This window comes from Anguilla rostrata, chromosome 1 (assembly GCF_018555375.3).
Source record: "Anguilla rostrata isolate EN2019 chromosome 1, ASM1855537v3, whole genome shotgun sequence".
Classification (NCBI taxonomy): Eukaryota; Metazoa; Chordata; class Actinopteri; order Anguilliformes; family Anguillidae; genus Anguilla; species Anguilla rostrata.
In genome coordinates this window covers 78645222-78658361 of record NC_057933.1, presented here as the reverse complement: position 1 = coordinate 78658361, position 13140 = coordinate 78645222, and the positions used below count along the sequence as shown (strand labels likewise).

The window sequence follows — 13140 nt, the reverse complement described above, 5'->3', positions numbered from 1 at the left end:
GCATCTATTGGGTGCTGATAAAACAGCCAATCAGCAGCAAGCGCATACAGCTACCATGTGATTGACAAACACATCACAACATGATCACATGGAAGCTGTATTGCCTTGCTGCTGATTGGCTGTCTTATCAAAATCCAGCAAATCAACCAATAGGAATATCAGATATCAGTGGTTACCTTTTTTTTGTTCATAAGCATTTGACAAGGCCTCTGATGTTTGGATGTTTATAATTAAAGAGAAAAAGATGACAAGAAAGGCAAAATGCACCACATGGTGGTGGCGATCATTATTGCATTCGATAATAATCATTACAGTGTCTCACCCAACCTTAAGAGTACCTATGTGCTGTGAGCAGCAATGAGGTAACTGTGTTCTCTCAGTTTGGGAGGGACCCAACTCCAGGCCCCCAAGAGAAACAAATTCAACACTGCACACACAGACATCCCAGCATGCACCGTGGTTACCCTCTATCCCCCCTCCCCCGCTTCTTCAGAAATCAAACACGTCCTCATCGTCCACTTCATCAAAAGCCCAGTCCCAATCTGGCAACCCGAAGTCAAGCAACCTGAAACAGGAGAGGGGGGCGGGGCAAGGGGTGGAGCTAAGAGAGCAAGACACACCCAGCAGCCACATCCTCGCGCTGGCACTGCCAAGCAGTAGTTCAGGATGCCGATCAGGACCCTACATGCTCAACCAGCATGTTATAGGTTCAAATCACCCAAAAAGCCCACTGCTGTTGTACAAGCTCAGTACATGCTACCTTAAAAGGACTGCTTATGAAAATGCAGGGAAACGAAGGTACTACACCTCTGTACACAGAGTCCCATTCTCCAGTGAGTTATGCACTTGTTTTGACCAGCACATCGTTGGCTTGTTACTAAATCACGGAGAGAACTGAAACAACATTCTTTCCCAACACTTGCATTTCTTTGACCCCGCACTCGTGCATGCGGCTAGAAGAGCAATCGCTTGCCCTTTTCTTTTCTGGTTTAAAAAACACACACACAAAAAAAACGCAAGCATCTGTTGGGAACATAAACACCATTACGGATGCAGGTGAGGATTCAGAATGTGGTGATCAGGTGGTGCAGTTGTGGCATGACCAGCGTGGAAAAGATGGAGAGTTCATCCGGTTCTGATGGAGGGTGCTGGCAGGGTTTTTTCCTCTTAAATCTTTTAAATTAAAATTTCATGTTTTAAATTAAAAATGATGGGGAGCACCGGAGACCCTGTTAATGCCAGGAAAAACACAGACTGTGAGGAATGAGGGGGAGGCTGGTGACTGTGGAGGCCCAGATCAGTTCGGCTGCACCTCCTCACGCGCAATGCTAACAGCACAGCGGCTATGCTAACGCTGTCTGAACGTGTGGCGCTGCCCAGCTCTGCTCCAGGAGATCTACCGTCCTGTCCGGTATCACTTAAAACCCTAATTCGGCACGCCTGACTGTACTAATCAGCAGCTCAGTGAGAGCTCCAGCTGTTGAATGAGGTGTGCTTTGTTAAAGTGGAGGGAAAGAGTTGGAGTGAAAACCTACAGGATATTAAAAACCTGGGCTGGGCAGCCATGGGTTACAGGATGATGCACAGCTGTGTTTGTGTGTGAGGATGTTTTGAGTGTGTGTGTGTGTGTGTGTGTGTGTGTGTGTGTGTGTGTGTGAGGATGTTTTGAGTGTGTGTGTGTGTGTGTGTCTGTGTGTGTGTGTGGGGTAATGTAACCAGGCAGGTTAGTAGGGCGTGCCACACCACTTCCCCCTCAGGGCTAGCAGGGACGAACGCACACCGTTAGCGTTAGCATTGACATGCGCGGTTCCCACAGCTCACGGACACGGCCTGCTTACTTACGGTCACCGGGGGGAGGAGCATGAAGGGGTCAGGGGTCATGGGGTGAAGGGTCAGTGCAGGATGATTTTGAGCATGGGGCCGGGGCTAGAGTGAGGGGGGGGTTACCAGCAGAGAGGGGGGGGGGGGGTCAGACACCCTGTCCAAATCCACTAGGGGGGTGAGAGAGGCTACCTGTGCTCAGGTGTGTGAGAGATGTTGAGCTGAGGCTACCTGTGCTCAGGTGTGTGAGAGATGGATTGTTGAGCCGAGGCTACCTGTGCTCAGGTGTGTGACAGATGTTGAGCCGAGGCTACCTGTGCTCAGGTGTGTGAGAGATGTTGAGCCGAGGCTACCTGTGCTCAGGTGTGTGGGAGACGTTGATGCTGAGCCGAGGCTACCTGTGCTCAGGTGTGTGGGAGACGTTGATGCTGAGCCGAGGCTACCTGTGCTCAGGTGTGTGAGAGATGGATTGTTGAGCCGAGGCTACCTGTGCTCAGGTGTGTGACAGATGTTGAGCCGAGGCTACCTGTGCTCAGGTGTGTGAGAGAGATGTTGAGCTGAGGCTACCTGTGCTCAGGTGTGTGGGAGACGTTGATGCTGAGCCGAGGCTACCTGTGCTCAGGTGTGTGGGAGACGTTGATGCTGAGCCGAGGCTACCTGTGCTCAGGTGTGTGAGAGATGTTGAGCCGAGGCTACCTGTGCTCAGGTGTGTGAGAGATGGATCGCTGAGCCGAGGCTACCTGTGCTCAGGTGTGTGAGAGAGATGTTGAGCTGAGGCTACCTGTGCTCAGGTGTGGTGGAGATGGATCTCTGAGCCGAGGCTACCTGTGCTCAGTGTGGAGAGAGATGTTGAGCTGAGGCTACCTGTGCTCAGGTGTGGAGAACGTTGATGCTGAGCCGAGGCTACCTGTGCTCAGGTGTGTGAGAGACGTTGATGCTGAGCCGAGGCTACCTGTGCTCAGGTGTGAGAGCAGGTGAGTTATACTCCCTGTGTGAGTATAACTGAAGTGGCAGAGCAGCCCTGTATGCGCTCTCCACTCGAGCACAAACACTTAATCTGCGCTTTCATTATGAATGACCACCTGAGCTCATGGAACCAGAGACCAGCTGTGTGAACGACCAGCTCTGTGAAAGCCAGTCTCTGTGAAAGCCCGTCTCTGTGAAAGCCCGTCTCTGTGAAAGACCAGCCCTGTCAAAGCTTAGCTCATGGGTACCACCATGGGTTTAAAAAAACAAAATGCAAATATTCAACTAAATCAGGAATACTGATTTGTGTACTAAATTACACAAACACACTAAAAATATACCAAAAACAATTAAGCAATCAAAAATGTTTACTTCGTGTTGAATAATTACAGGAGATTTCTCATGGTCCCCCGGCTCACCTGGGCTTGCTGGGGGGGATCTGGCGGCTGGGCCGTCTCATGGACTGGCTGGGCTGCACCTTCATGGAGGCGCGGGGGGAGGAGCGGGCGAAGTGCTCGGGCGCCGGCGGCTTTTTGGGGATCTTCTTCACCAGCCGGCTGACCCACTTCTGCTGCTCCTCCTGCGACACGGCCAGCAGCAGCAGGTTCTTCGCCGTCGACACGTCGTAGTTCACTGCGGGGAGAGGGAGAGGGCGGGGGAGGGGCGGGGCAGTGAGCGTACGGCATCGCACAGCGTCAACGTCCCCCCACAGCCACACACACATCCACAGACAACCGCACCATTTTCCCCCAATGTCATATTCACACACAATTACACGCAACCCCAACGCAACATCTGAATGAAACCATGCAAACATTCACACACAACCTCAAAATCACACCCCCAACTTCAACTGCATTCACACAAAAACTCAACTGAAGAACAATACAATCCTGTTCTCTCTTAAACTGTCTGCCACAGCACCCCAGCAAACTGCAATCCCCCAGCCTACCCCCCCCCCCTACTGTTCCCAGCCTTCTGCCTCAACAGCGCCCCCTGCAGGGCACACCGACCTCTACCCCTGCGCTGAACTCTGATCTGACGCCTTCCCCTGCAGGGTACAACAACCTCTCTTGACCCTACACTGCCCCCTCCAGGGTAGGATGACCCTTGACCCCTAAACACACCCCTCCCCCCGGAGGGGAACGTCGACCTCTGACCCCGTGACCCCTGACCCCTGCCCCCGGCCGTACCCCTGCAGGGCGCGATGACCTCCTCCTTCTTGTCCATGTGGTCCTTGTGACACTTGATGTGGCAGCGCCGGCACTCCAGGGCGGGCGGGGGCTTGAAGACGTTCCACAGGGGCTTGGTGCAGGCCTCGCAGTTGGTGGGGAAGTGGTACAGCGTGGGTATGAACTCGTGGCCCTTGTGGCAGGTGTAGCTGGACTTCTCGCCGATGGCCAGCGGCTCCACGGGAAACTCGGGCTCCTTCTTGCTCTCGCCCTCGTTGGCGTACAGGATCTGAGGGGGGGTGGGGGTGGGGGTGGGGGGTGGGGGGGAGGAGGAGCAGACGCTGAAGGCCGTGACCTGCGCTCACGCAACGCGGGCTGGAGTGACGCTCAGGAACGCTCAGGAGGGTCAGAGCGCTCCGATTGTGGAACGGAACAGAACAAAATGGAACCGAACGGAACAATATGGAACAGAATAGAATATTCTGTATCGAAGGGCAGTGGGGAAATTCACTGACCAGAGATATACGGAGCATTTCAAGCATGCACACACACACACATACACACACACACACTCACACACGAACACATGTGCAAACACACCCCCAAACAGACAGCGCTGAAACAGCCCTTATAAGTCTGAGAAGCGCGATGGATGATGTCAGCGAGAGGGAACCCGGCCAGCTGGGAGAGTAGATGGCTGCGGAATGTTCCGGGCTTTTCCTGGCTCCCAGTTATCGGAGCGAGCGCCCGGCGGCGCCTTGGCCAGCTGTCGCCCGTCGGGCCGGGTCGAACCAGACCAAACACACACACACACACACACACACGCACGCACACGCAGGGCGGCTTACCTGGAAGATGCGCGGGATCTCCTTGGCGTCTGCGCGGTAAACGTCAGTCTGGGTGACCGGCCGCACGTGAAACAGCTTGCTGTGGGGGGGGGGGGGGGGGCAGAGAGGAGCGATTAAACACCAGAAAATAAAGGCAGTGACTCACAAAGCAAATGGGGGGGGGCGTGGGGGGTAACTCACTCGATGTCCAGAACCATGTAGGGGTTGGACTGCTCCTTGTCCTGCTCGCTGTTGTAGAACAGGATCTTCTTACTGCTCACTACCACATACTGCAGGGGGCGACAGAGAGCGGTCAGACACTGGGGCAAACCATCGTGAACATCAGGGGGAGACTGAATGCAGAGTCACACAATGGAACAAACCACTACATACTACAGGGGGGAGACAAAGCACAACACCTTTTACAACCCACCCTACAATATAACAACATAACAATTTACAATATAAGAACAACGGACTCCCCAGTCTGCTCTGCCTTTGCATAACAGCCTCAGTACAATACTCAGCTGTATAAACGGACTGCATGTACAAATGTAAGTGGTGTGCTTCGTTACATTTACATTACAGGCATTTAGCAGACGCTCTTATCCGGAGCGACTTACATTGTATCCAATTATACAGCTGGATATATATTAGAGCAATGTACCTTGCTCAAGGGTCCAACAGCATTGTCCTAACGGGGAATCGAACCGGCGACCTTTAGATTACAAGACCAACTCCTTAGCCATTATACTACACTGCCGCCCAACTCTGGATAAGAGTGTCCACTATGGTAAACGGCTCCAATTTAGAATGTTAAATGAGGGAAGACACACCGTAGGGAAACCATATCACACGTTTCCATTTAAAGCCTCATTCTGGAATCTACCAACAGTGACATCACCCACAGGAAGCCATGATTACAGCAGGGCTAATCTCTGCCCATGGGCTTTGAGGGCCCCACAAAGCAGATACTTCACGTCTCGTCCAGGGATGTTCGATTTCCCCGTGGACCAGAGTTGGACGTACGGGCTCTTAATCTGTACGGCTTCCTCTACCTTTCTCTCCCAGCCGAATTTCTTGTTGTTGTTCCGCACAGGAAGTGAGAGCCAGCCCTCCAGCCTCGTTTCTGCGGGGGGGGGGGGGGGGAACAGGAAGTGCGTTACGAAGATCGGACAACAGGGCGGTGGCCACGGAATCGCAAACTCACAATAAGCCATAAACCACTATGTACCCAGTTTACGCACACTCACACTCTCTCTCTCACACACACACACACACACACACACGCACACGCACACATGCACAAACAGCACATTGTGTTGCAAATTTGTATGAAATGTGCTCTATAAATAAAGGCTGATTGATTATGCTTCACAATATCCCACAATTCACTGTGAGGGATATTGAGGTGTTACTTCGGTAGCAGGCTTGAAGTCCCCCATCCTCCCCCTTGCACACACCGTAAAATAAAACAAATAAATACATAAACCCACATTATTTCGTCACACATTTCCATCGGACAACATCACTTGTCTTATTGACTAAACGGAACCAACTGAACCTTAAGCTGTTAGGACAGGAGAAACCTGGAAACACAGGCAGCGTTAGAGAGGGCATAGAGAGCCTATCAGAAGAGCTCTCAGAAAATGAAGGAAGCCAAAATGAGTGCAGAGCATAATATAGGATTAGTGACGACTAGGGCAGGGTCAGAAGGTCAAGGGGTCAAGGAGCCGGAGCGCGCTGCTGCCAAACACCATGCAGGGGTCACCTGCACAGTCAGACCCATCAGTGTCATCGTCACTGAGCGGAAGAGGCGGCCATTCTGGCTCTGGCTCTAGCTCGTCGTCACCACTGAGTGGAAGAGGCGGCCATTTCGGCTCTGGCTCGTCATCATCACTGAGCGGAAGAGGCGGCCATTCTGGCTCTGGCTCCTCCTCCTCAGAGTCGGAGTCGAACAGAGAGCGGGGTGGGAGGGGCCTGGTGTCAACGCGGACGGATTTGGAGGTGCGCTCGTAGGTGAGGGACAGGCACTCCGAGGTGCGCGTGTGAGTGATACGCACTGCGGGACCCCGGGAGAGAGAGAGAGAGCGAGGGAGGGAGACGGAGGGAGGGAAGGAAAGAGAGAAACAGAGGAACAGAGACACTCAGCAGGAGAAATGTGCAGAGTCGCAGTGGAAGGGAGGACGTGGTTTAGGAGAGAGAGAGAGAGGAGGATAAAAAGGGCCTGTGCTCGAGGTGAGAGATAGGTGTGTGTGTGTGCGTGTTTGTGTGTGTGCGTGCATGTGTGTGTATGTGTACGTGTGTGGTGTGTTTGTGAGTGTGTGTATGTGGTGTGTGAGTGTGGTGTCTGTGCGTGTGTTGGTGTGTGTGTGTGTGTGTGTGTGTGTTGTGTGTGTATGGTGTATGTGTGTAGTGGTGTGTGTGTGTGAGTGTGTGTGTGTGTATGTGGTGTGTGTGTATGTGTGATGCGTGTGTAGTGTGTGTAGTGTGTGTGTGTGTTGTGGTGTGTGTGTGTGTGTGTGTGTGTGTGTGTGTGTGTGTGTGTGTGTGTGTTGTGTGTGTGTGTGTGTGTGTGTGTGTGTGTGGTGTGTGTGTGTGGTGTGTGTGTGTGTGTGTGTGTGTGTGTGATGTGTGTGTGTGTTGTGGTGTGTGTGTGCGTGTGTATGGTGTGTGTGTGTGTGTGGTGTGTGTGCATGTATGTGTGTGCGTGCGACAGGCGGTTACCGGGGAAGGCGTCGTCGGTCTCGGGGTCAGGGCCGCTGCTGACGCTGGCTGAGTCCAGCGAGTGCACGTTGAGAGAGGTCAGCAGGTTGCGCAGCTGCTCGATGTCGCTGTCCTTGCTGTCCAGGGCCATCTGCAGCTCGATGCGCACCTGGCTCTCCTCCGCGATTTGCTGGAAACCAGAGAGGGGGCGGGACTTCAGACTGACAGAATACTTTCCATACATTCAGCAGTGATCACTCACCAAGGGGAGACACTCTGTCAAAGCTCTCACTCAGTTTGTAACTGTGGTGACACATTGAAGAGCAGGTTTTCTGGAATGTTTTTCCCCAAAGATTCTAAATCGGTGTTCTAGAACTCCACTGCTTTCAGTCACCAGCAGTGATTGTGACATCAGCATTAGAATGTTATTGAACATTTAAGAACGTTTTAATCGCATATTTGTAATCTTACACCTCAAAGGGTTAATGAACATTCATGTTCCCAGTCTTATCTGACCTAAGAGCTTGTGGTATGAGTGGTCCAGGGTACTATGAGGTTCAGGCTGAGTAACTGCAAGGCAGTGGTTTCGTTAGTGCAAGGTTGCGGTTGCATTGGTGGGACAGGGAGATACTGACCGCCTGCATGTCGTTGATCTCTCTCTGGTACTTGATGATGGTGCTGTTGAGCTTCTCCTTCTCGGACTTCAGCTCCAGCTGCAGCTTCCTGTTCTCCTTCTCCTTCCTGCGCATGTCCGTGTCGTTGCCACGGCGACTGCCGGCAGGGCGGGGCTCCTTCCTGTTCATGATCTCCGCCAACTTGTTAACAGCCTGTAATACACACACACACACACGCACGTGCACACGCATGCGCGCACACACACACACATTACATTACAGGCATTTGGCAGACGCTCTTATCCAGAGCGACGTACAACAAAGTGTATAACCATAACCAGGAACAAGTGCATTGAAAACTCTAGAGGGAAGTACAGTACCAAGTGCAGGGAACGACCGTGTAGTTTAACTTGGACCCTGTAGGTCAATCTGATCAATGCACGCACGCACGCAGATTCTTTATTGACTGAATCACAAATAATACGCGAATGCAGTGTGGTATCACAGTCAGGGCACTGCTCTTGTTACTTGGGAGTTGCAAGTTCCAATCTCAGGTGAGGAACTGCCCCTGACCTGAAAATCTAAGCTGTGTACGTCCCTCTGCATGTTCTGCTAAGATAACTAATAATAATAACAACAACACTTCCACACACTTCCCTTACTCTGTCCACTTCAGCTCAAACACACACTGCTAATGACATCACTTGATTTTACCCATAATCCCGAACGGCCATAACAGAGCTGGGTTAGCGCACAGCTAAGCCTGTAAACCTGTGGGATGAAGGCAGTCCCCTGTAACTCACACTGATAATCTGCACAAAGCTTCACAATGACCAACCACTTACATTATTATTATTAATACTACTGCAGCTACTACTATTATCCATTCCATTACTGTACAAATCAGATTACTTTTTATGAGTAAACGATACGCCCAATAAACATGAGTTTAGAAAGACTTAAAGCCACAGTTTAATGGATGATAACATGCTATTTGGTGATATTTCCACAGTGGCAGTGGCTACACTTCATCTGCTGATCTTTTGGGCTGTGTGACAGGATCTCGGCTTGCATTTCTCAAGCCTGACGGGGGGAAGAACCGACAGAGGCTGATCCAGCAGGGAGGGAGCGAGAAAGAAAACAACCAGAAGAGGGCGATACTGAGCCGGAGACAACGACCCAACCGCCGTGAGCAGAGAAGGGAGAGGGAGAATGAGAATGAGAGGGAGGGAGAGAAAGAGAGACAGATAAAGATGGTGGGGAGAGGGAAAGAACAAAAGTCAGAGAGAGAAAGGAGGGTGAAAAGAAAGAGATAGAAGGACGAGGGTAAGAGAGAAAGATGGAGACAGAGAGATAGAAACACGGGGAGAGGAGGAGACAGAGAGAGAGAGAGAAGGATGAGGGAGAGAGGAAGAGGAGAGAGAGAGAGGTGGTCTGACCTGGGTCTTGAGCGTTCTCTCGTTCTGAAGCTGCTTCTCGAAGGCCATCTTCACCTGGCTTATCTGCTGCTCCTCCTCCTTCGACTTCTGCAGCTCTGTGGGGCGGGGGGGAAGGGGCGGGGTTTACACAGGAAGTGCGTGCGCGAGCAGCAGAAACGAGCTCGGGAAGAACCACACCACTTAAAAGAGGAAAGTCGAGAGCTCACTAGACATTTCGCTACAGATCCCTTTTGAGTTGACTCTGCCCTGACTTCTGAAGCATTATGGGATTACTTTTATCTTTGAATACAGGGTTTTGTCTCCTCCCCTATGAACCTTTCAGGTGAAGCACCTGGTAAATAACTCAGTCTAATAGCATCTGATAAATGGATAAATGAAAATGAAAATAGCAGACTTGGTCTTCTTAGTGTTGCTGGCTGGCAATTGTCAGATTTATGATACAATCTGAACTTTCCCTCTTCTATACCAAATCACTTCCCAACAGGAAGTGGCCAGCACAGAGACTCTCATAAACAGGAAGTGGTTACTTACGCTCATGCGCTTCCTTCAGCTTGTTGTTGAGCTCCTCCTTCTCATTGGCCAGGTTGGCGACGTCGCTGGTGAGGGTGCGGTTTGCCTCCTCCAGCTGCAGGGGGCGGTAGAGGGTTAAATTCGGCTCTGCCGCCGGTCAAAGCTAACAGTCACGTTCCCAGCCCTCTCACTGATGCCCCTAGTGGCATGTGGCTGAGCCACGCTCTTTTCTCATGTTTTTTTGTTTGTGTTTTTTGTTTTTTTTCTGTGATTGCAGGATTTAGGGCACCTGTGGGGTAACCCTTATAAGGAGCCCCATGATGCTAAGAGTGAGTTCACTCCATGGCAACCATCAGGGCTCCAAGCTGCCCATGGCACTATTTTTCCTTTTAGTTAATATAATACTTTCTTTTGTTAATGAATTCCTTGTTTTTATAAATACCTGGTTTTTCTTGTGAATCACCAAGTGCCGGGCTGTAACTCAAGCCTGTTTCAGCCAGGGCTTTTGGCCAATGTTAAGACACGTTCCAAATTTCGGAAAACAAATCCTCTCTCAATCCTCAAATTTGTGGAGAATAAGTCAGAGTTTAGCTGTGCTGATTATGCCCTTAATCGGTCCTTCTAAGGCCGAGATAAAAATTCCAAGCCAGCTAATAATATAATCCTCTTCTCCACAAGAATTCTTCAAGCCCGGGGCTGCCCAACCCTGTTCCTTAGAGATCCACCGTCCTTGTGGGTTTTTACTCCAACCCTAACAAAGAGCACCTCATTCAACAGCTAGATATCTGCTAATTAGTAGAATCAGGTGTGCCAAATTAGGGTTGAAGTGCTAGCGGACAGGACGGTAGATCTCCTGGAGCAGAGCTGGGCAGCGCCACATGCTCAGACATTACATTACATTCACCTCTTCAGGCTGCACCTCTCCCCACTCCTCCCTAGCCTATAGTTTAACTCAATGTACCTAGTTAGGCTAATACCATCACGGTAGTTTTTATTTGGCAGGATTGTTTTTCTCTGATTCTGATTAGGCAAATGTGATTTCAGTGCTAGTTTGTACTTGGCAGGATTGTTTGTTTGTTTGCTGAACAGGTTACTCTACAGGGTTGGAGTCCTGATCTATGTGGTCACTTCTGGCACTACGATCTTTACTTGACTCTAGTGTGTTTCTTTTGCACCTCTGCACCTTGAACTAATGCACTTGTTGTACGTCGCTCTGGATAAGAGCGTCTGCTAAATGCCTGCAATGTAATGTAAAAACATGCGCAGACAACATTAGCATAGCCGCTGTGCTGTCAGCATTGAGTGTAAGCAGGGTTGGGCACCCCTAGTCTAGCCTGACTCCATACAGCCGATGGTTTCTTCCTCCAATCTCGCCAACCCAATCCAAATCTCTCTTCCAACTCACCAGGTGTAGCCCCCCCTCCCCACTCCACAAATAGTACCCTCCACCCACTAAACCCAATGGGAGCATGCTATCGCCCACCCCCCCCACCTCCCCCATCTCACCGAGCTGATGGTGGCGTCCTTCTCCCCAAGCTCCTGCTTGTGCCGGGCCATCATCTCCTTGATCTCCAGCTCCTTCATGATCTTCTCCTTCTCCAGGTCGGAGTACTGCTCCTCCGCGATGGAGCGGGCCAGCTGCTCCGAGTCCGCCTTGGTCAGCGTGATCTCCAGCTGCGCCGCCAGCGAGTCCCTGCAGGGGGAGCCAGAGTCACGGCCGCCGTTTACGCCACACAGCCAAATTAACGTCTGCTTCAGCACAGCCCATCGCAGTGGACCGTACGGTTGACTGTGAGCGCAGTTAAAATTAGCGCAGTGTAAAACGCACTCCGGTAAAGGCATGCGGTGGAGCACAGCTCCTCCCGCAGCACCTCCTCCTCCTGCACCTCCTGCAGTTCATCATTAAGCTCACTACAGCCGTGCTCCTCCACACTCACCTCTCCTCCTGCAGCTCCTGCAGGTTCTGCTGCATGTCTTTGTACAGCTTGTTCTTCTCCTCACACTCCTCCTTCAGCTCCCGAACCTGCGTCTTATATAGCGTCTGCAAGAACACACACACACACACAGTCAGTGCTCATATCTCACACACACACACACACACACACAGTCAGTGCTCATATCTCTCACACACACACACACACACACACACACACACACACACACACACACACACACAGTCAGTGCTCACATCTCACACACACACACACACACACATGCCCGCACCATCAGTGCCCAGACATCCCCCTACATCACACACCTCTACGAAGATGCCCTTCAAGAGCAGCTTATTGTGCAAATTCAACAGGAAAACACAAGAGCAGGTCGCACTGATCTTACCGAGAAATACTGCTCTGCCTCCAGCTGATCCTGAAGTTCCTTCATCTGTCCATCAGCATCCTGCCTCTCCCTGCAGATGTGCAAACACACACGCACACACACCGATTAGGCATGTGGATAAACACACACAGCCTCTACCTGACAGTAAAGGACATGCATGATATATCCTTAATTCAGCCCCTCCTGAACCCATGCTGGGAGACCACACCCTCTCAAGCACCGCAATGGTCCCTTCCTTGACTCCGCCCCTTGTTGTACAGGCCCCTCCCCCTTCCCTGACTGCTCCCCTCAGTGTATAGGCCCCCCCCACCTTCCATGACTCCTCCTCTCAGTGCACAGGCCCCTCCCCCTTCCCTGACTGCTCCCCTCAGTGTATAGACCCCTCCCCCTTCCCTGACTCCACCCCCCCCACTCTCTGTGTACAGGCCCCTCCCCCTCTCCCGGCCCCGCCCACTCACTTCCTGAGCTCCTGGTTCTGCTTCTCCAGGCTGTGCCGGATGTCCAGCAGGTGGTTGACCTCCTGCTTGAGCTGCTTCTCGGACATGCGCAGCGCGTTGAGCTGCTGGCACTGAGCCTTCAGGTCGTTCTGCGTCAGGCTGCGCTTCTGCGTCTCCTGCTCGATCCTCAGGGTCAGGTTCTTCACCTGGGGGGGGGGGGCACAGCCACGGGGGGGCGCAGGTGAGGAGAGAGGCACCACAGGGAGAGGAATGGGGGAAGAGAGAGAGAGAACGAGAGAGAGGGAGGGAGA

At 51.9% G+C, this 13140-nt stretch overlaps 1 protein-coding gene across 4 annotated transcripts in view; it reads right to left on the bottom strand.

Annotated features, from left to right (window-relative positions):
* Nucleotides 1–13140, bottom strand: part of rock2a (rho-associated, coiled-coil containing protein kinase 2a) — a 72619-nt gene that overhangs the window by 3418 nt on the left and 56061 nt on the right. For 3 of the 4 annotated variants that reach the window (XM_064302759.1, XM_064302781.1, XM_064302749.1), the window contains 13 exons: nucleotides 12851–13035; nucleotides 12393–12462; nucleotides 11993–12096; nucleotides 11562–11748; nucleotides 10077–10170; nucleotides 9546–9640; nucleotides 8128–8319; nucleotides 7514–7682; nucleotides 5845–5915; nucleotides 4988–5076; nucleotides 4808–4886; nucleotides 3981–4248; nucleotides 3207–3420 (listed from right to left, as the gene is read on the bottom strand). In XM_064302759.1, coding sequence (XP_064158829.1) covers nucleotides 3207–3420; nucleotides 3981–4248; nucleotides 4808–4886; nucleotides 4988–5076; nucleotides 5845–5915; nucleotides 7514–7682; nucleotides 8128–8319; nucleotides 9546–9640; nucleotides 10077–10170; nucleotides 11562–11748; nucleotides 11993–12096; nucleotides 12393–12462; nucleotides 12851–13035 — 1817 coding nt within the window. Of the gene's footprint in view, nucleotides 1–669; nucleotides 1927–3206; nucleotides 3421–3980; nucleotides 4249–4807; nucleotides 4887–4987; nucleotides 5077–5844; nucleotides 5916–7513; nucleotides 7683–8127; nucleotides 8320–9545; nucleotides 9641–10076; nucleotides 10171–11561; nucleotides 11749–11992; nucleotides 12097–12392; nucleotides 12463–12850; nucleotides 13036–13140 lie in introns of those variants that run through there. The other variant, XM_064302770.1, reaches the window with a different exon arrangement.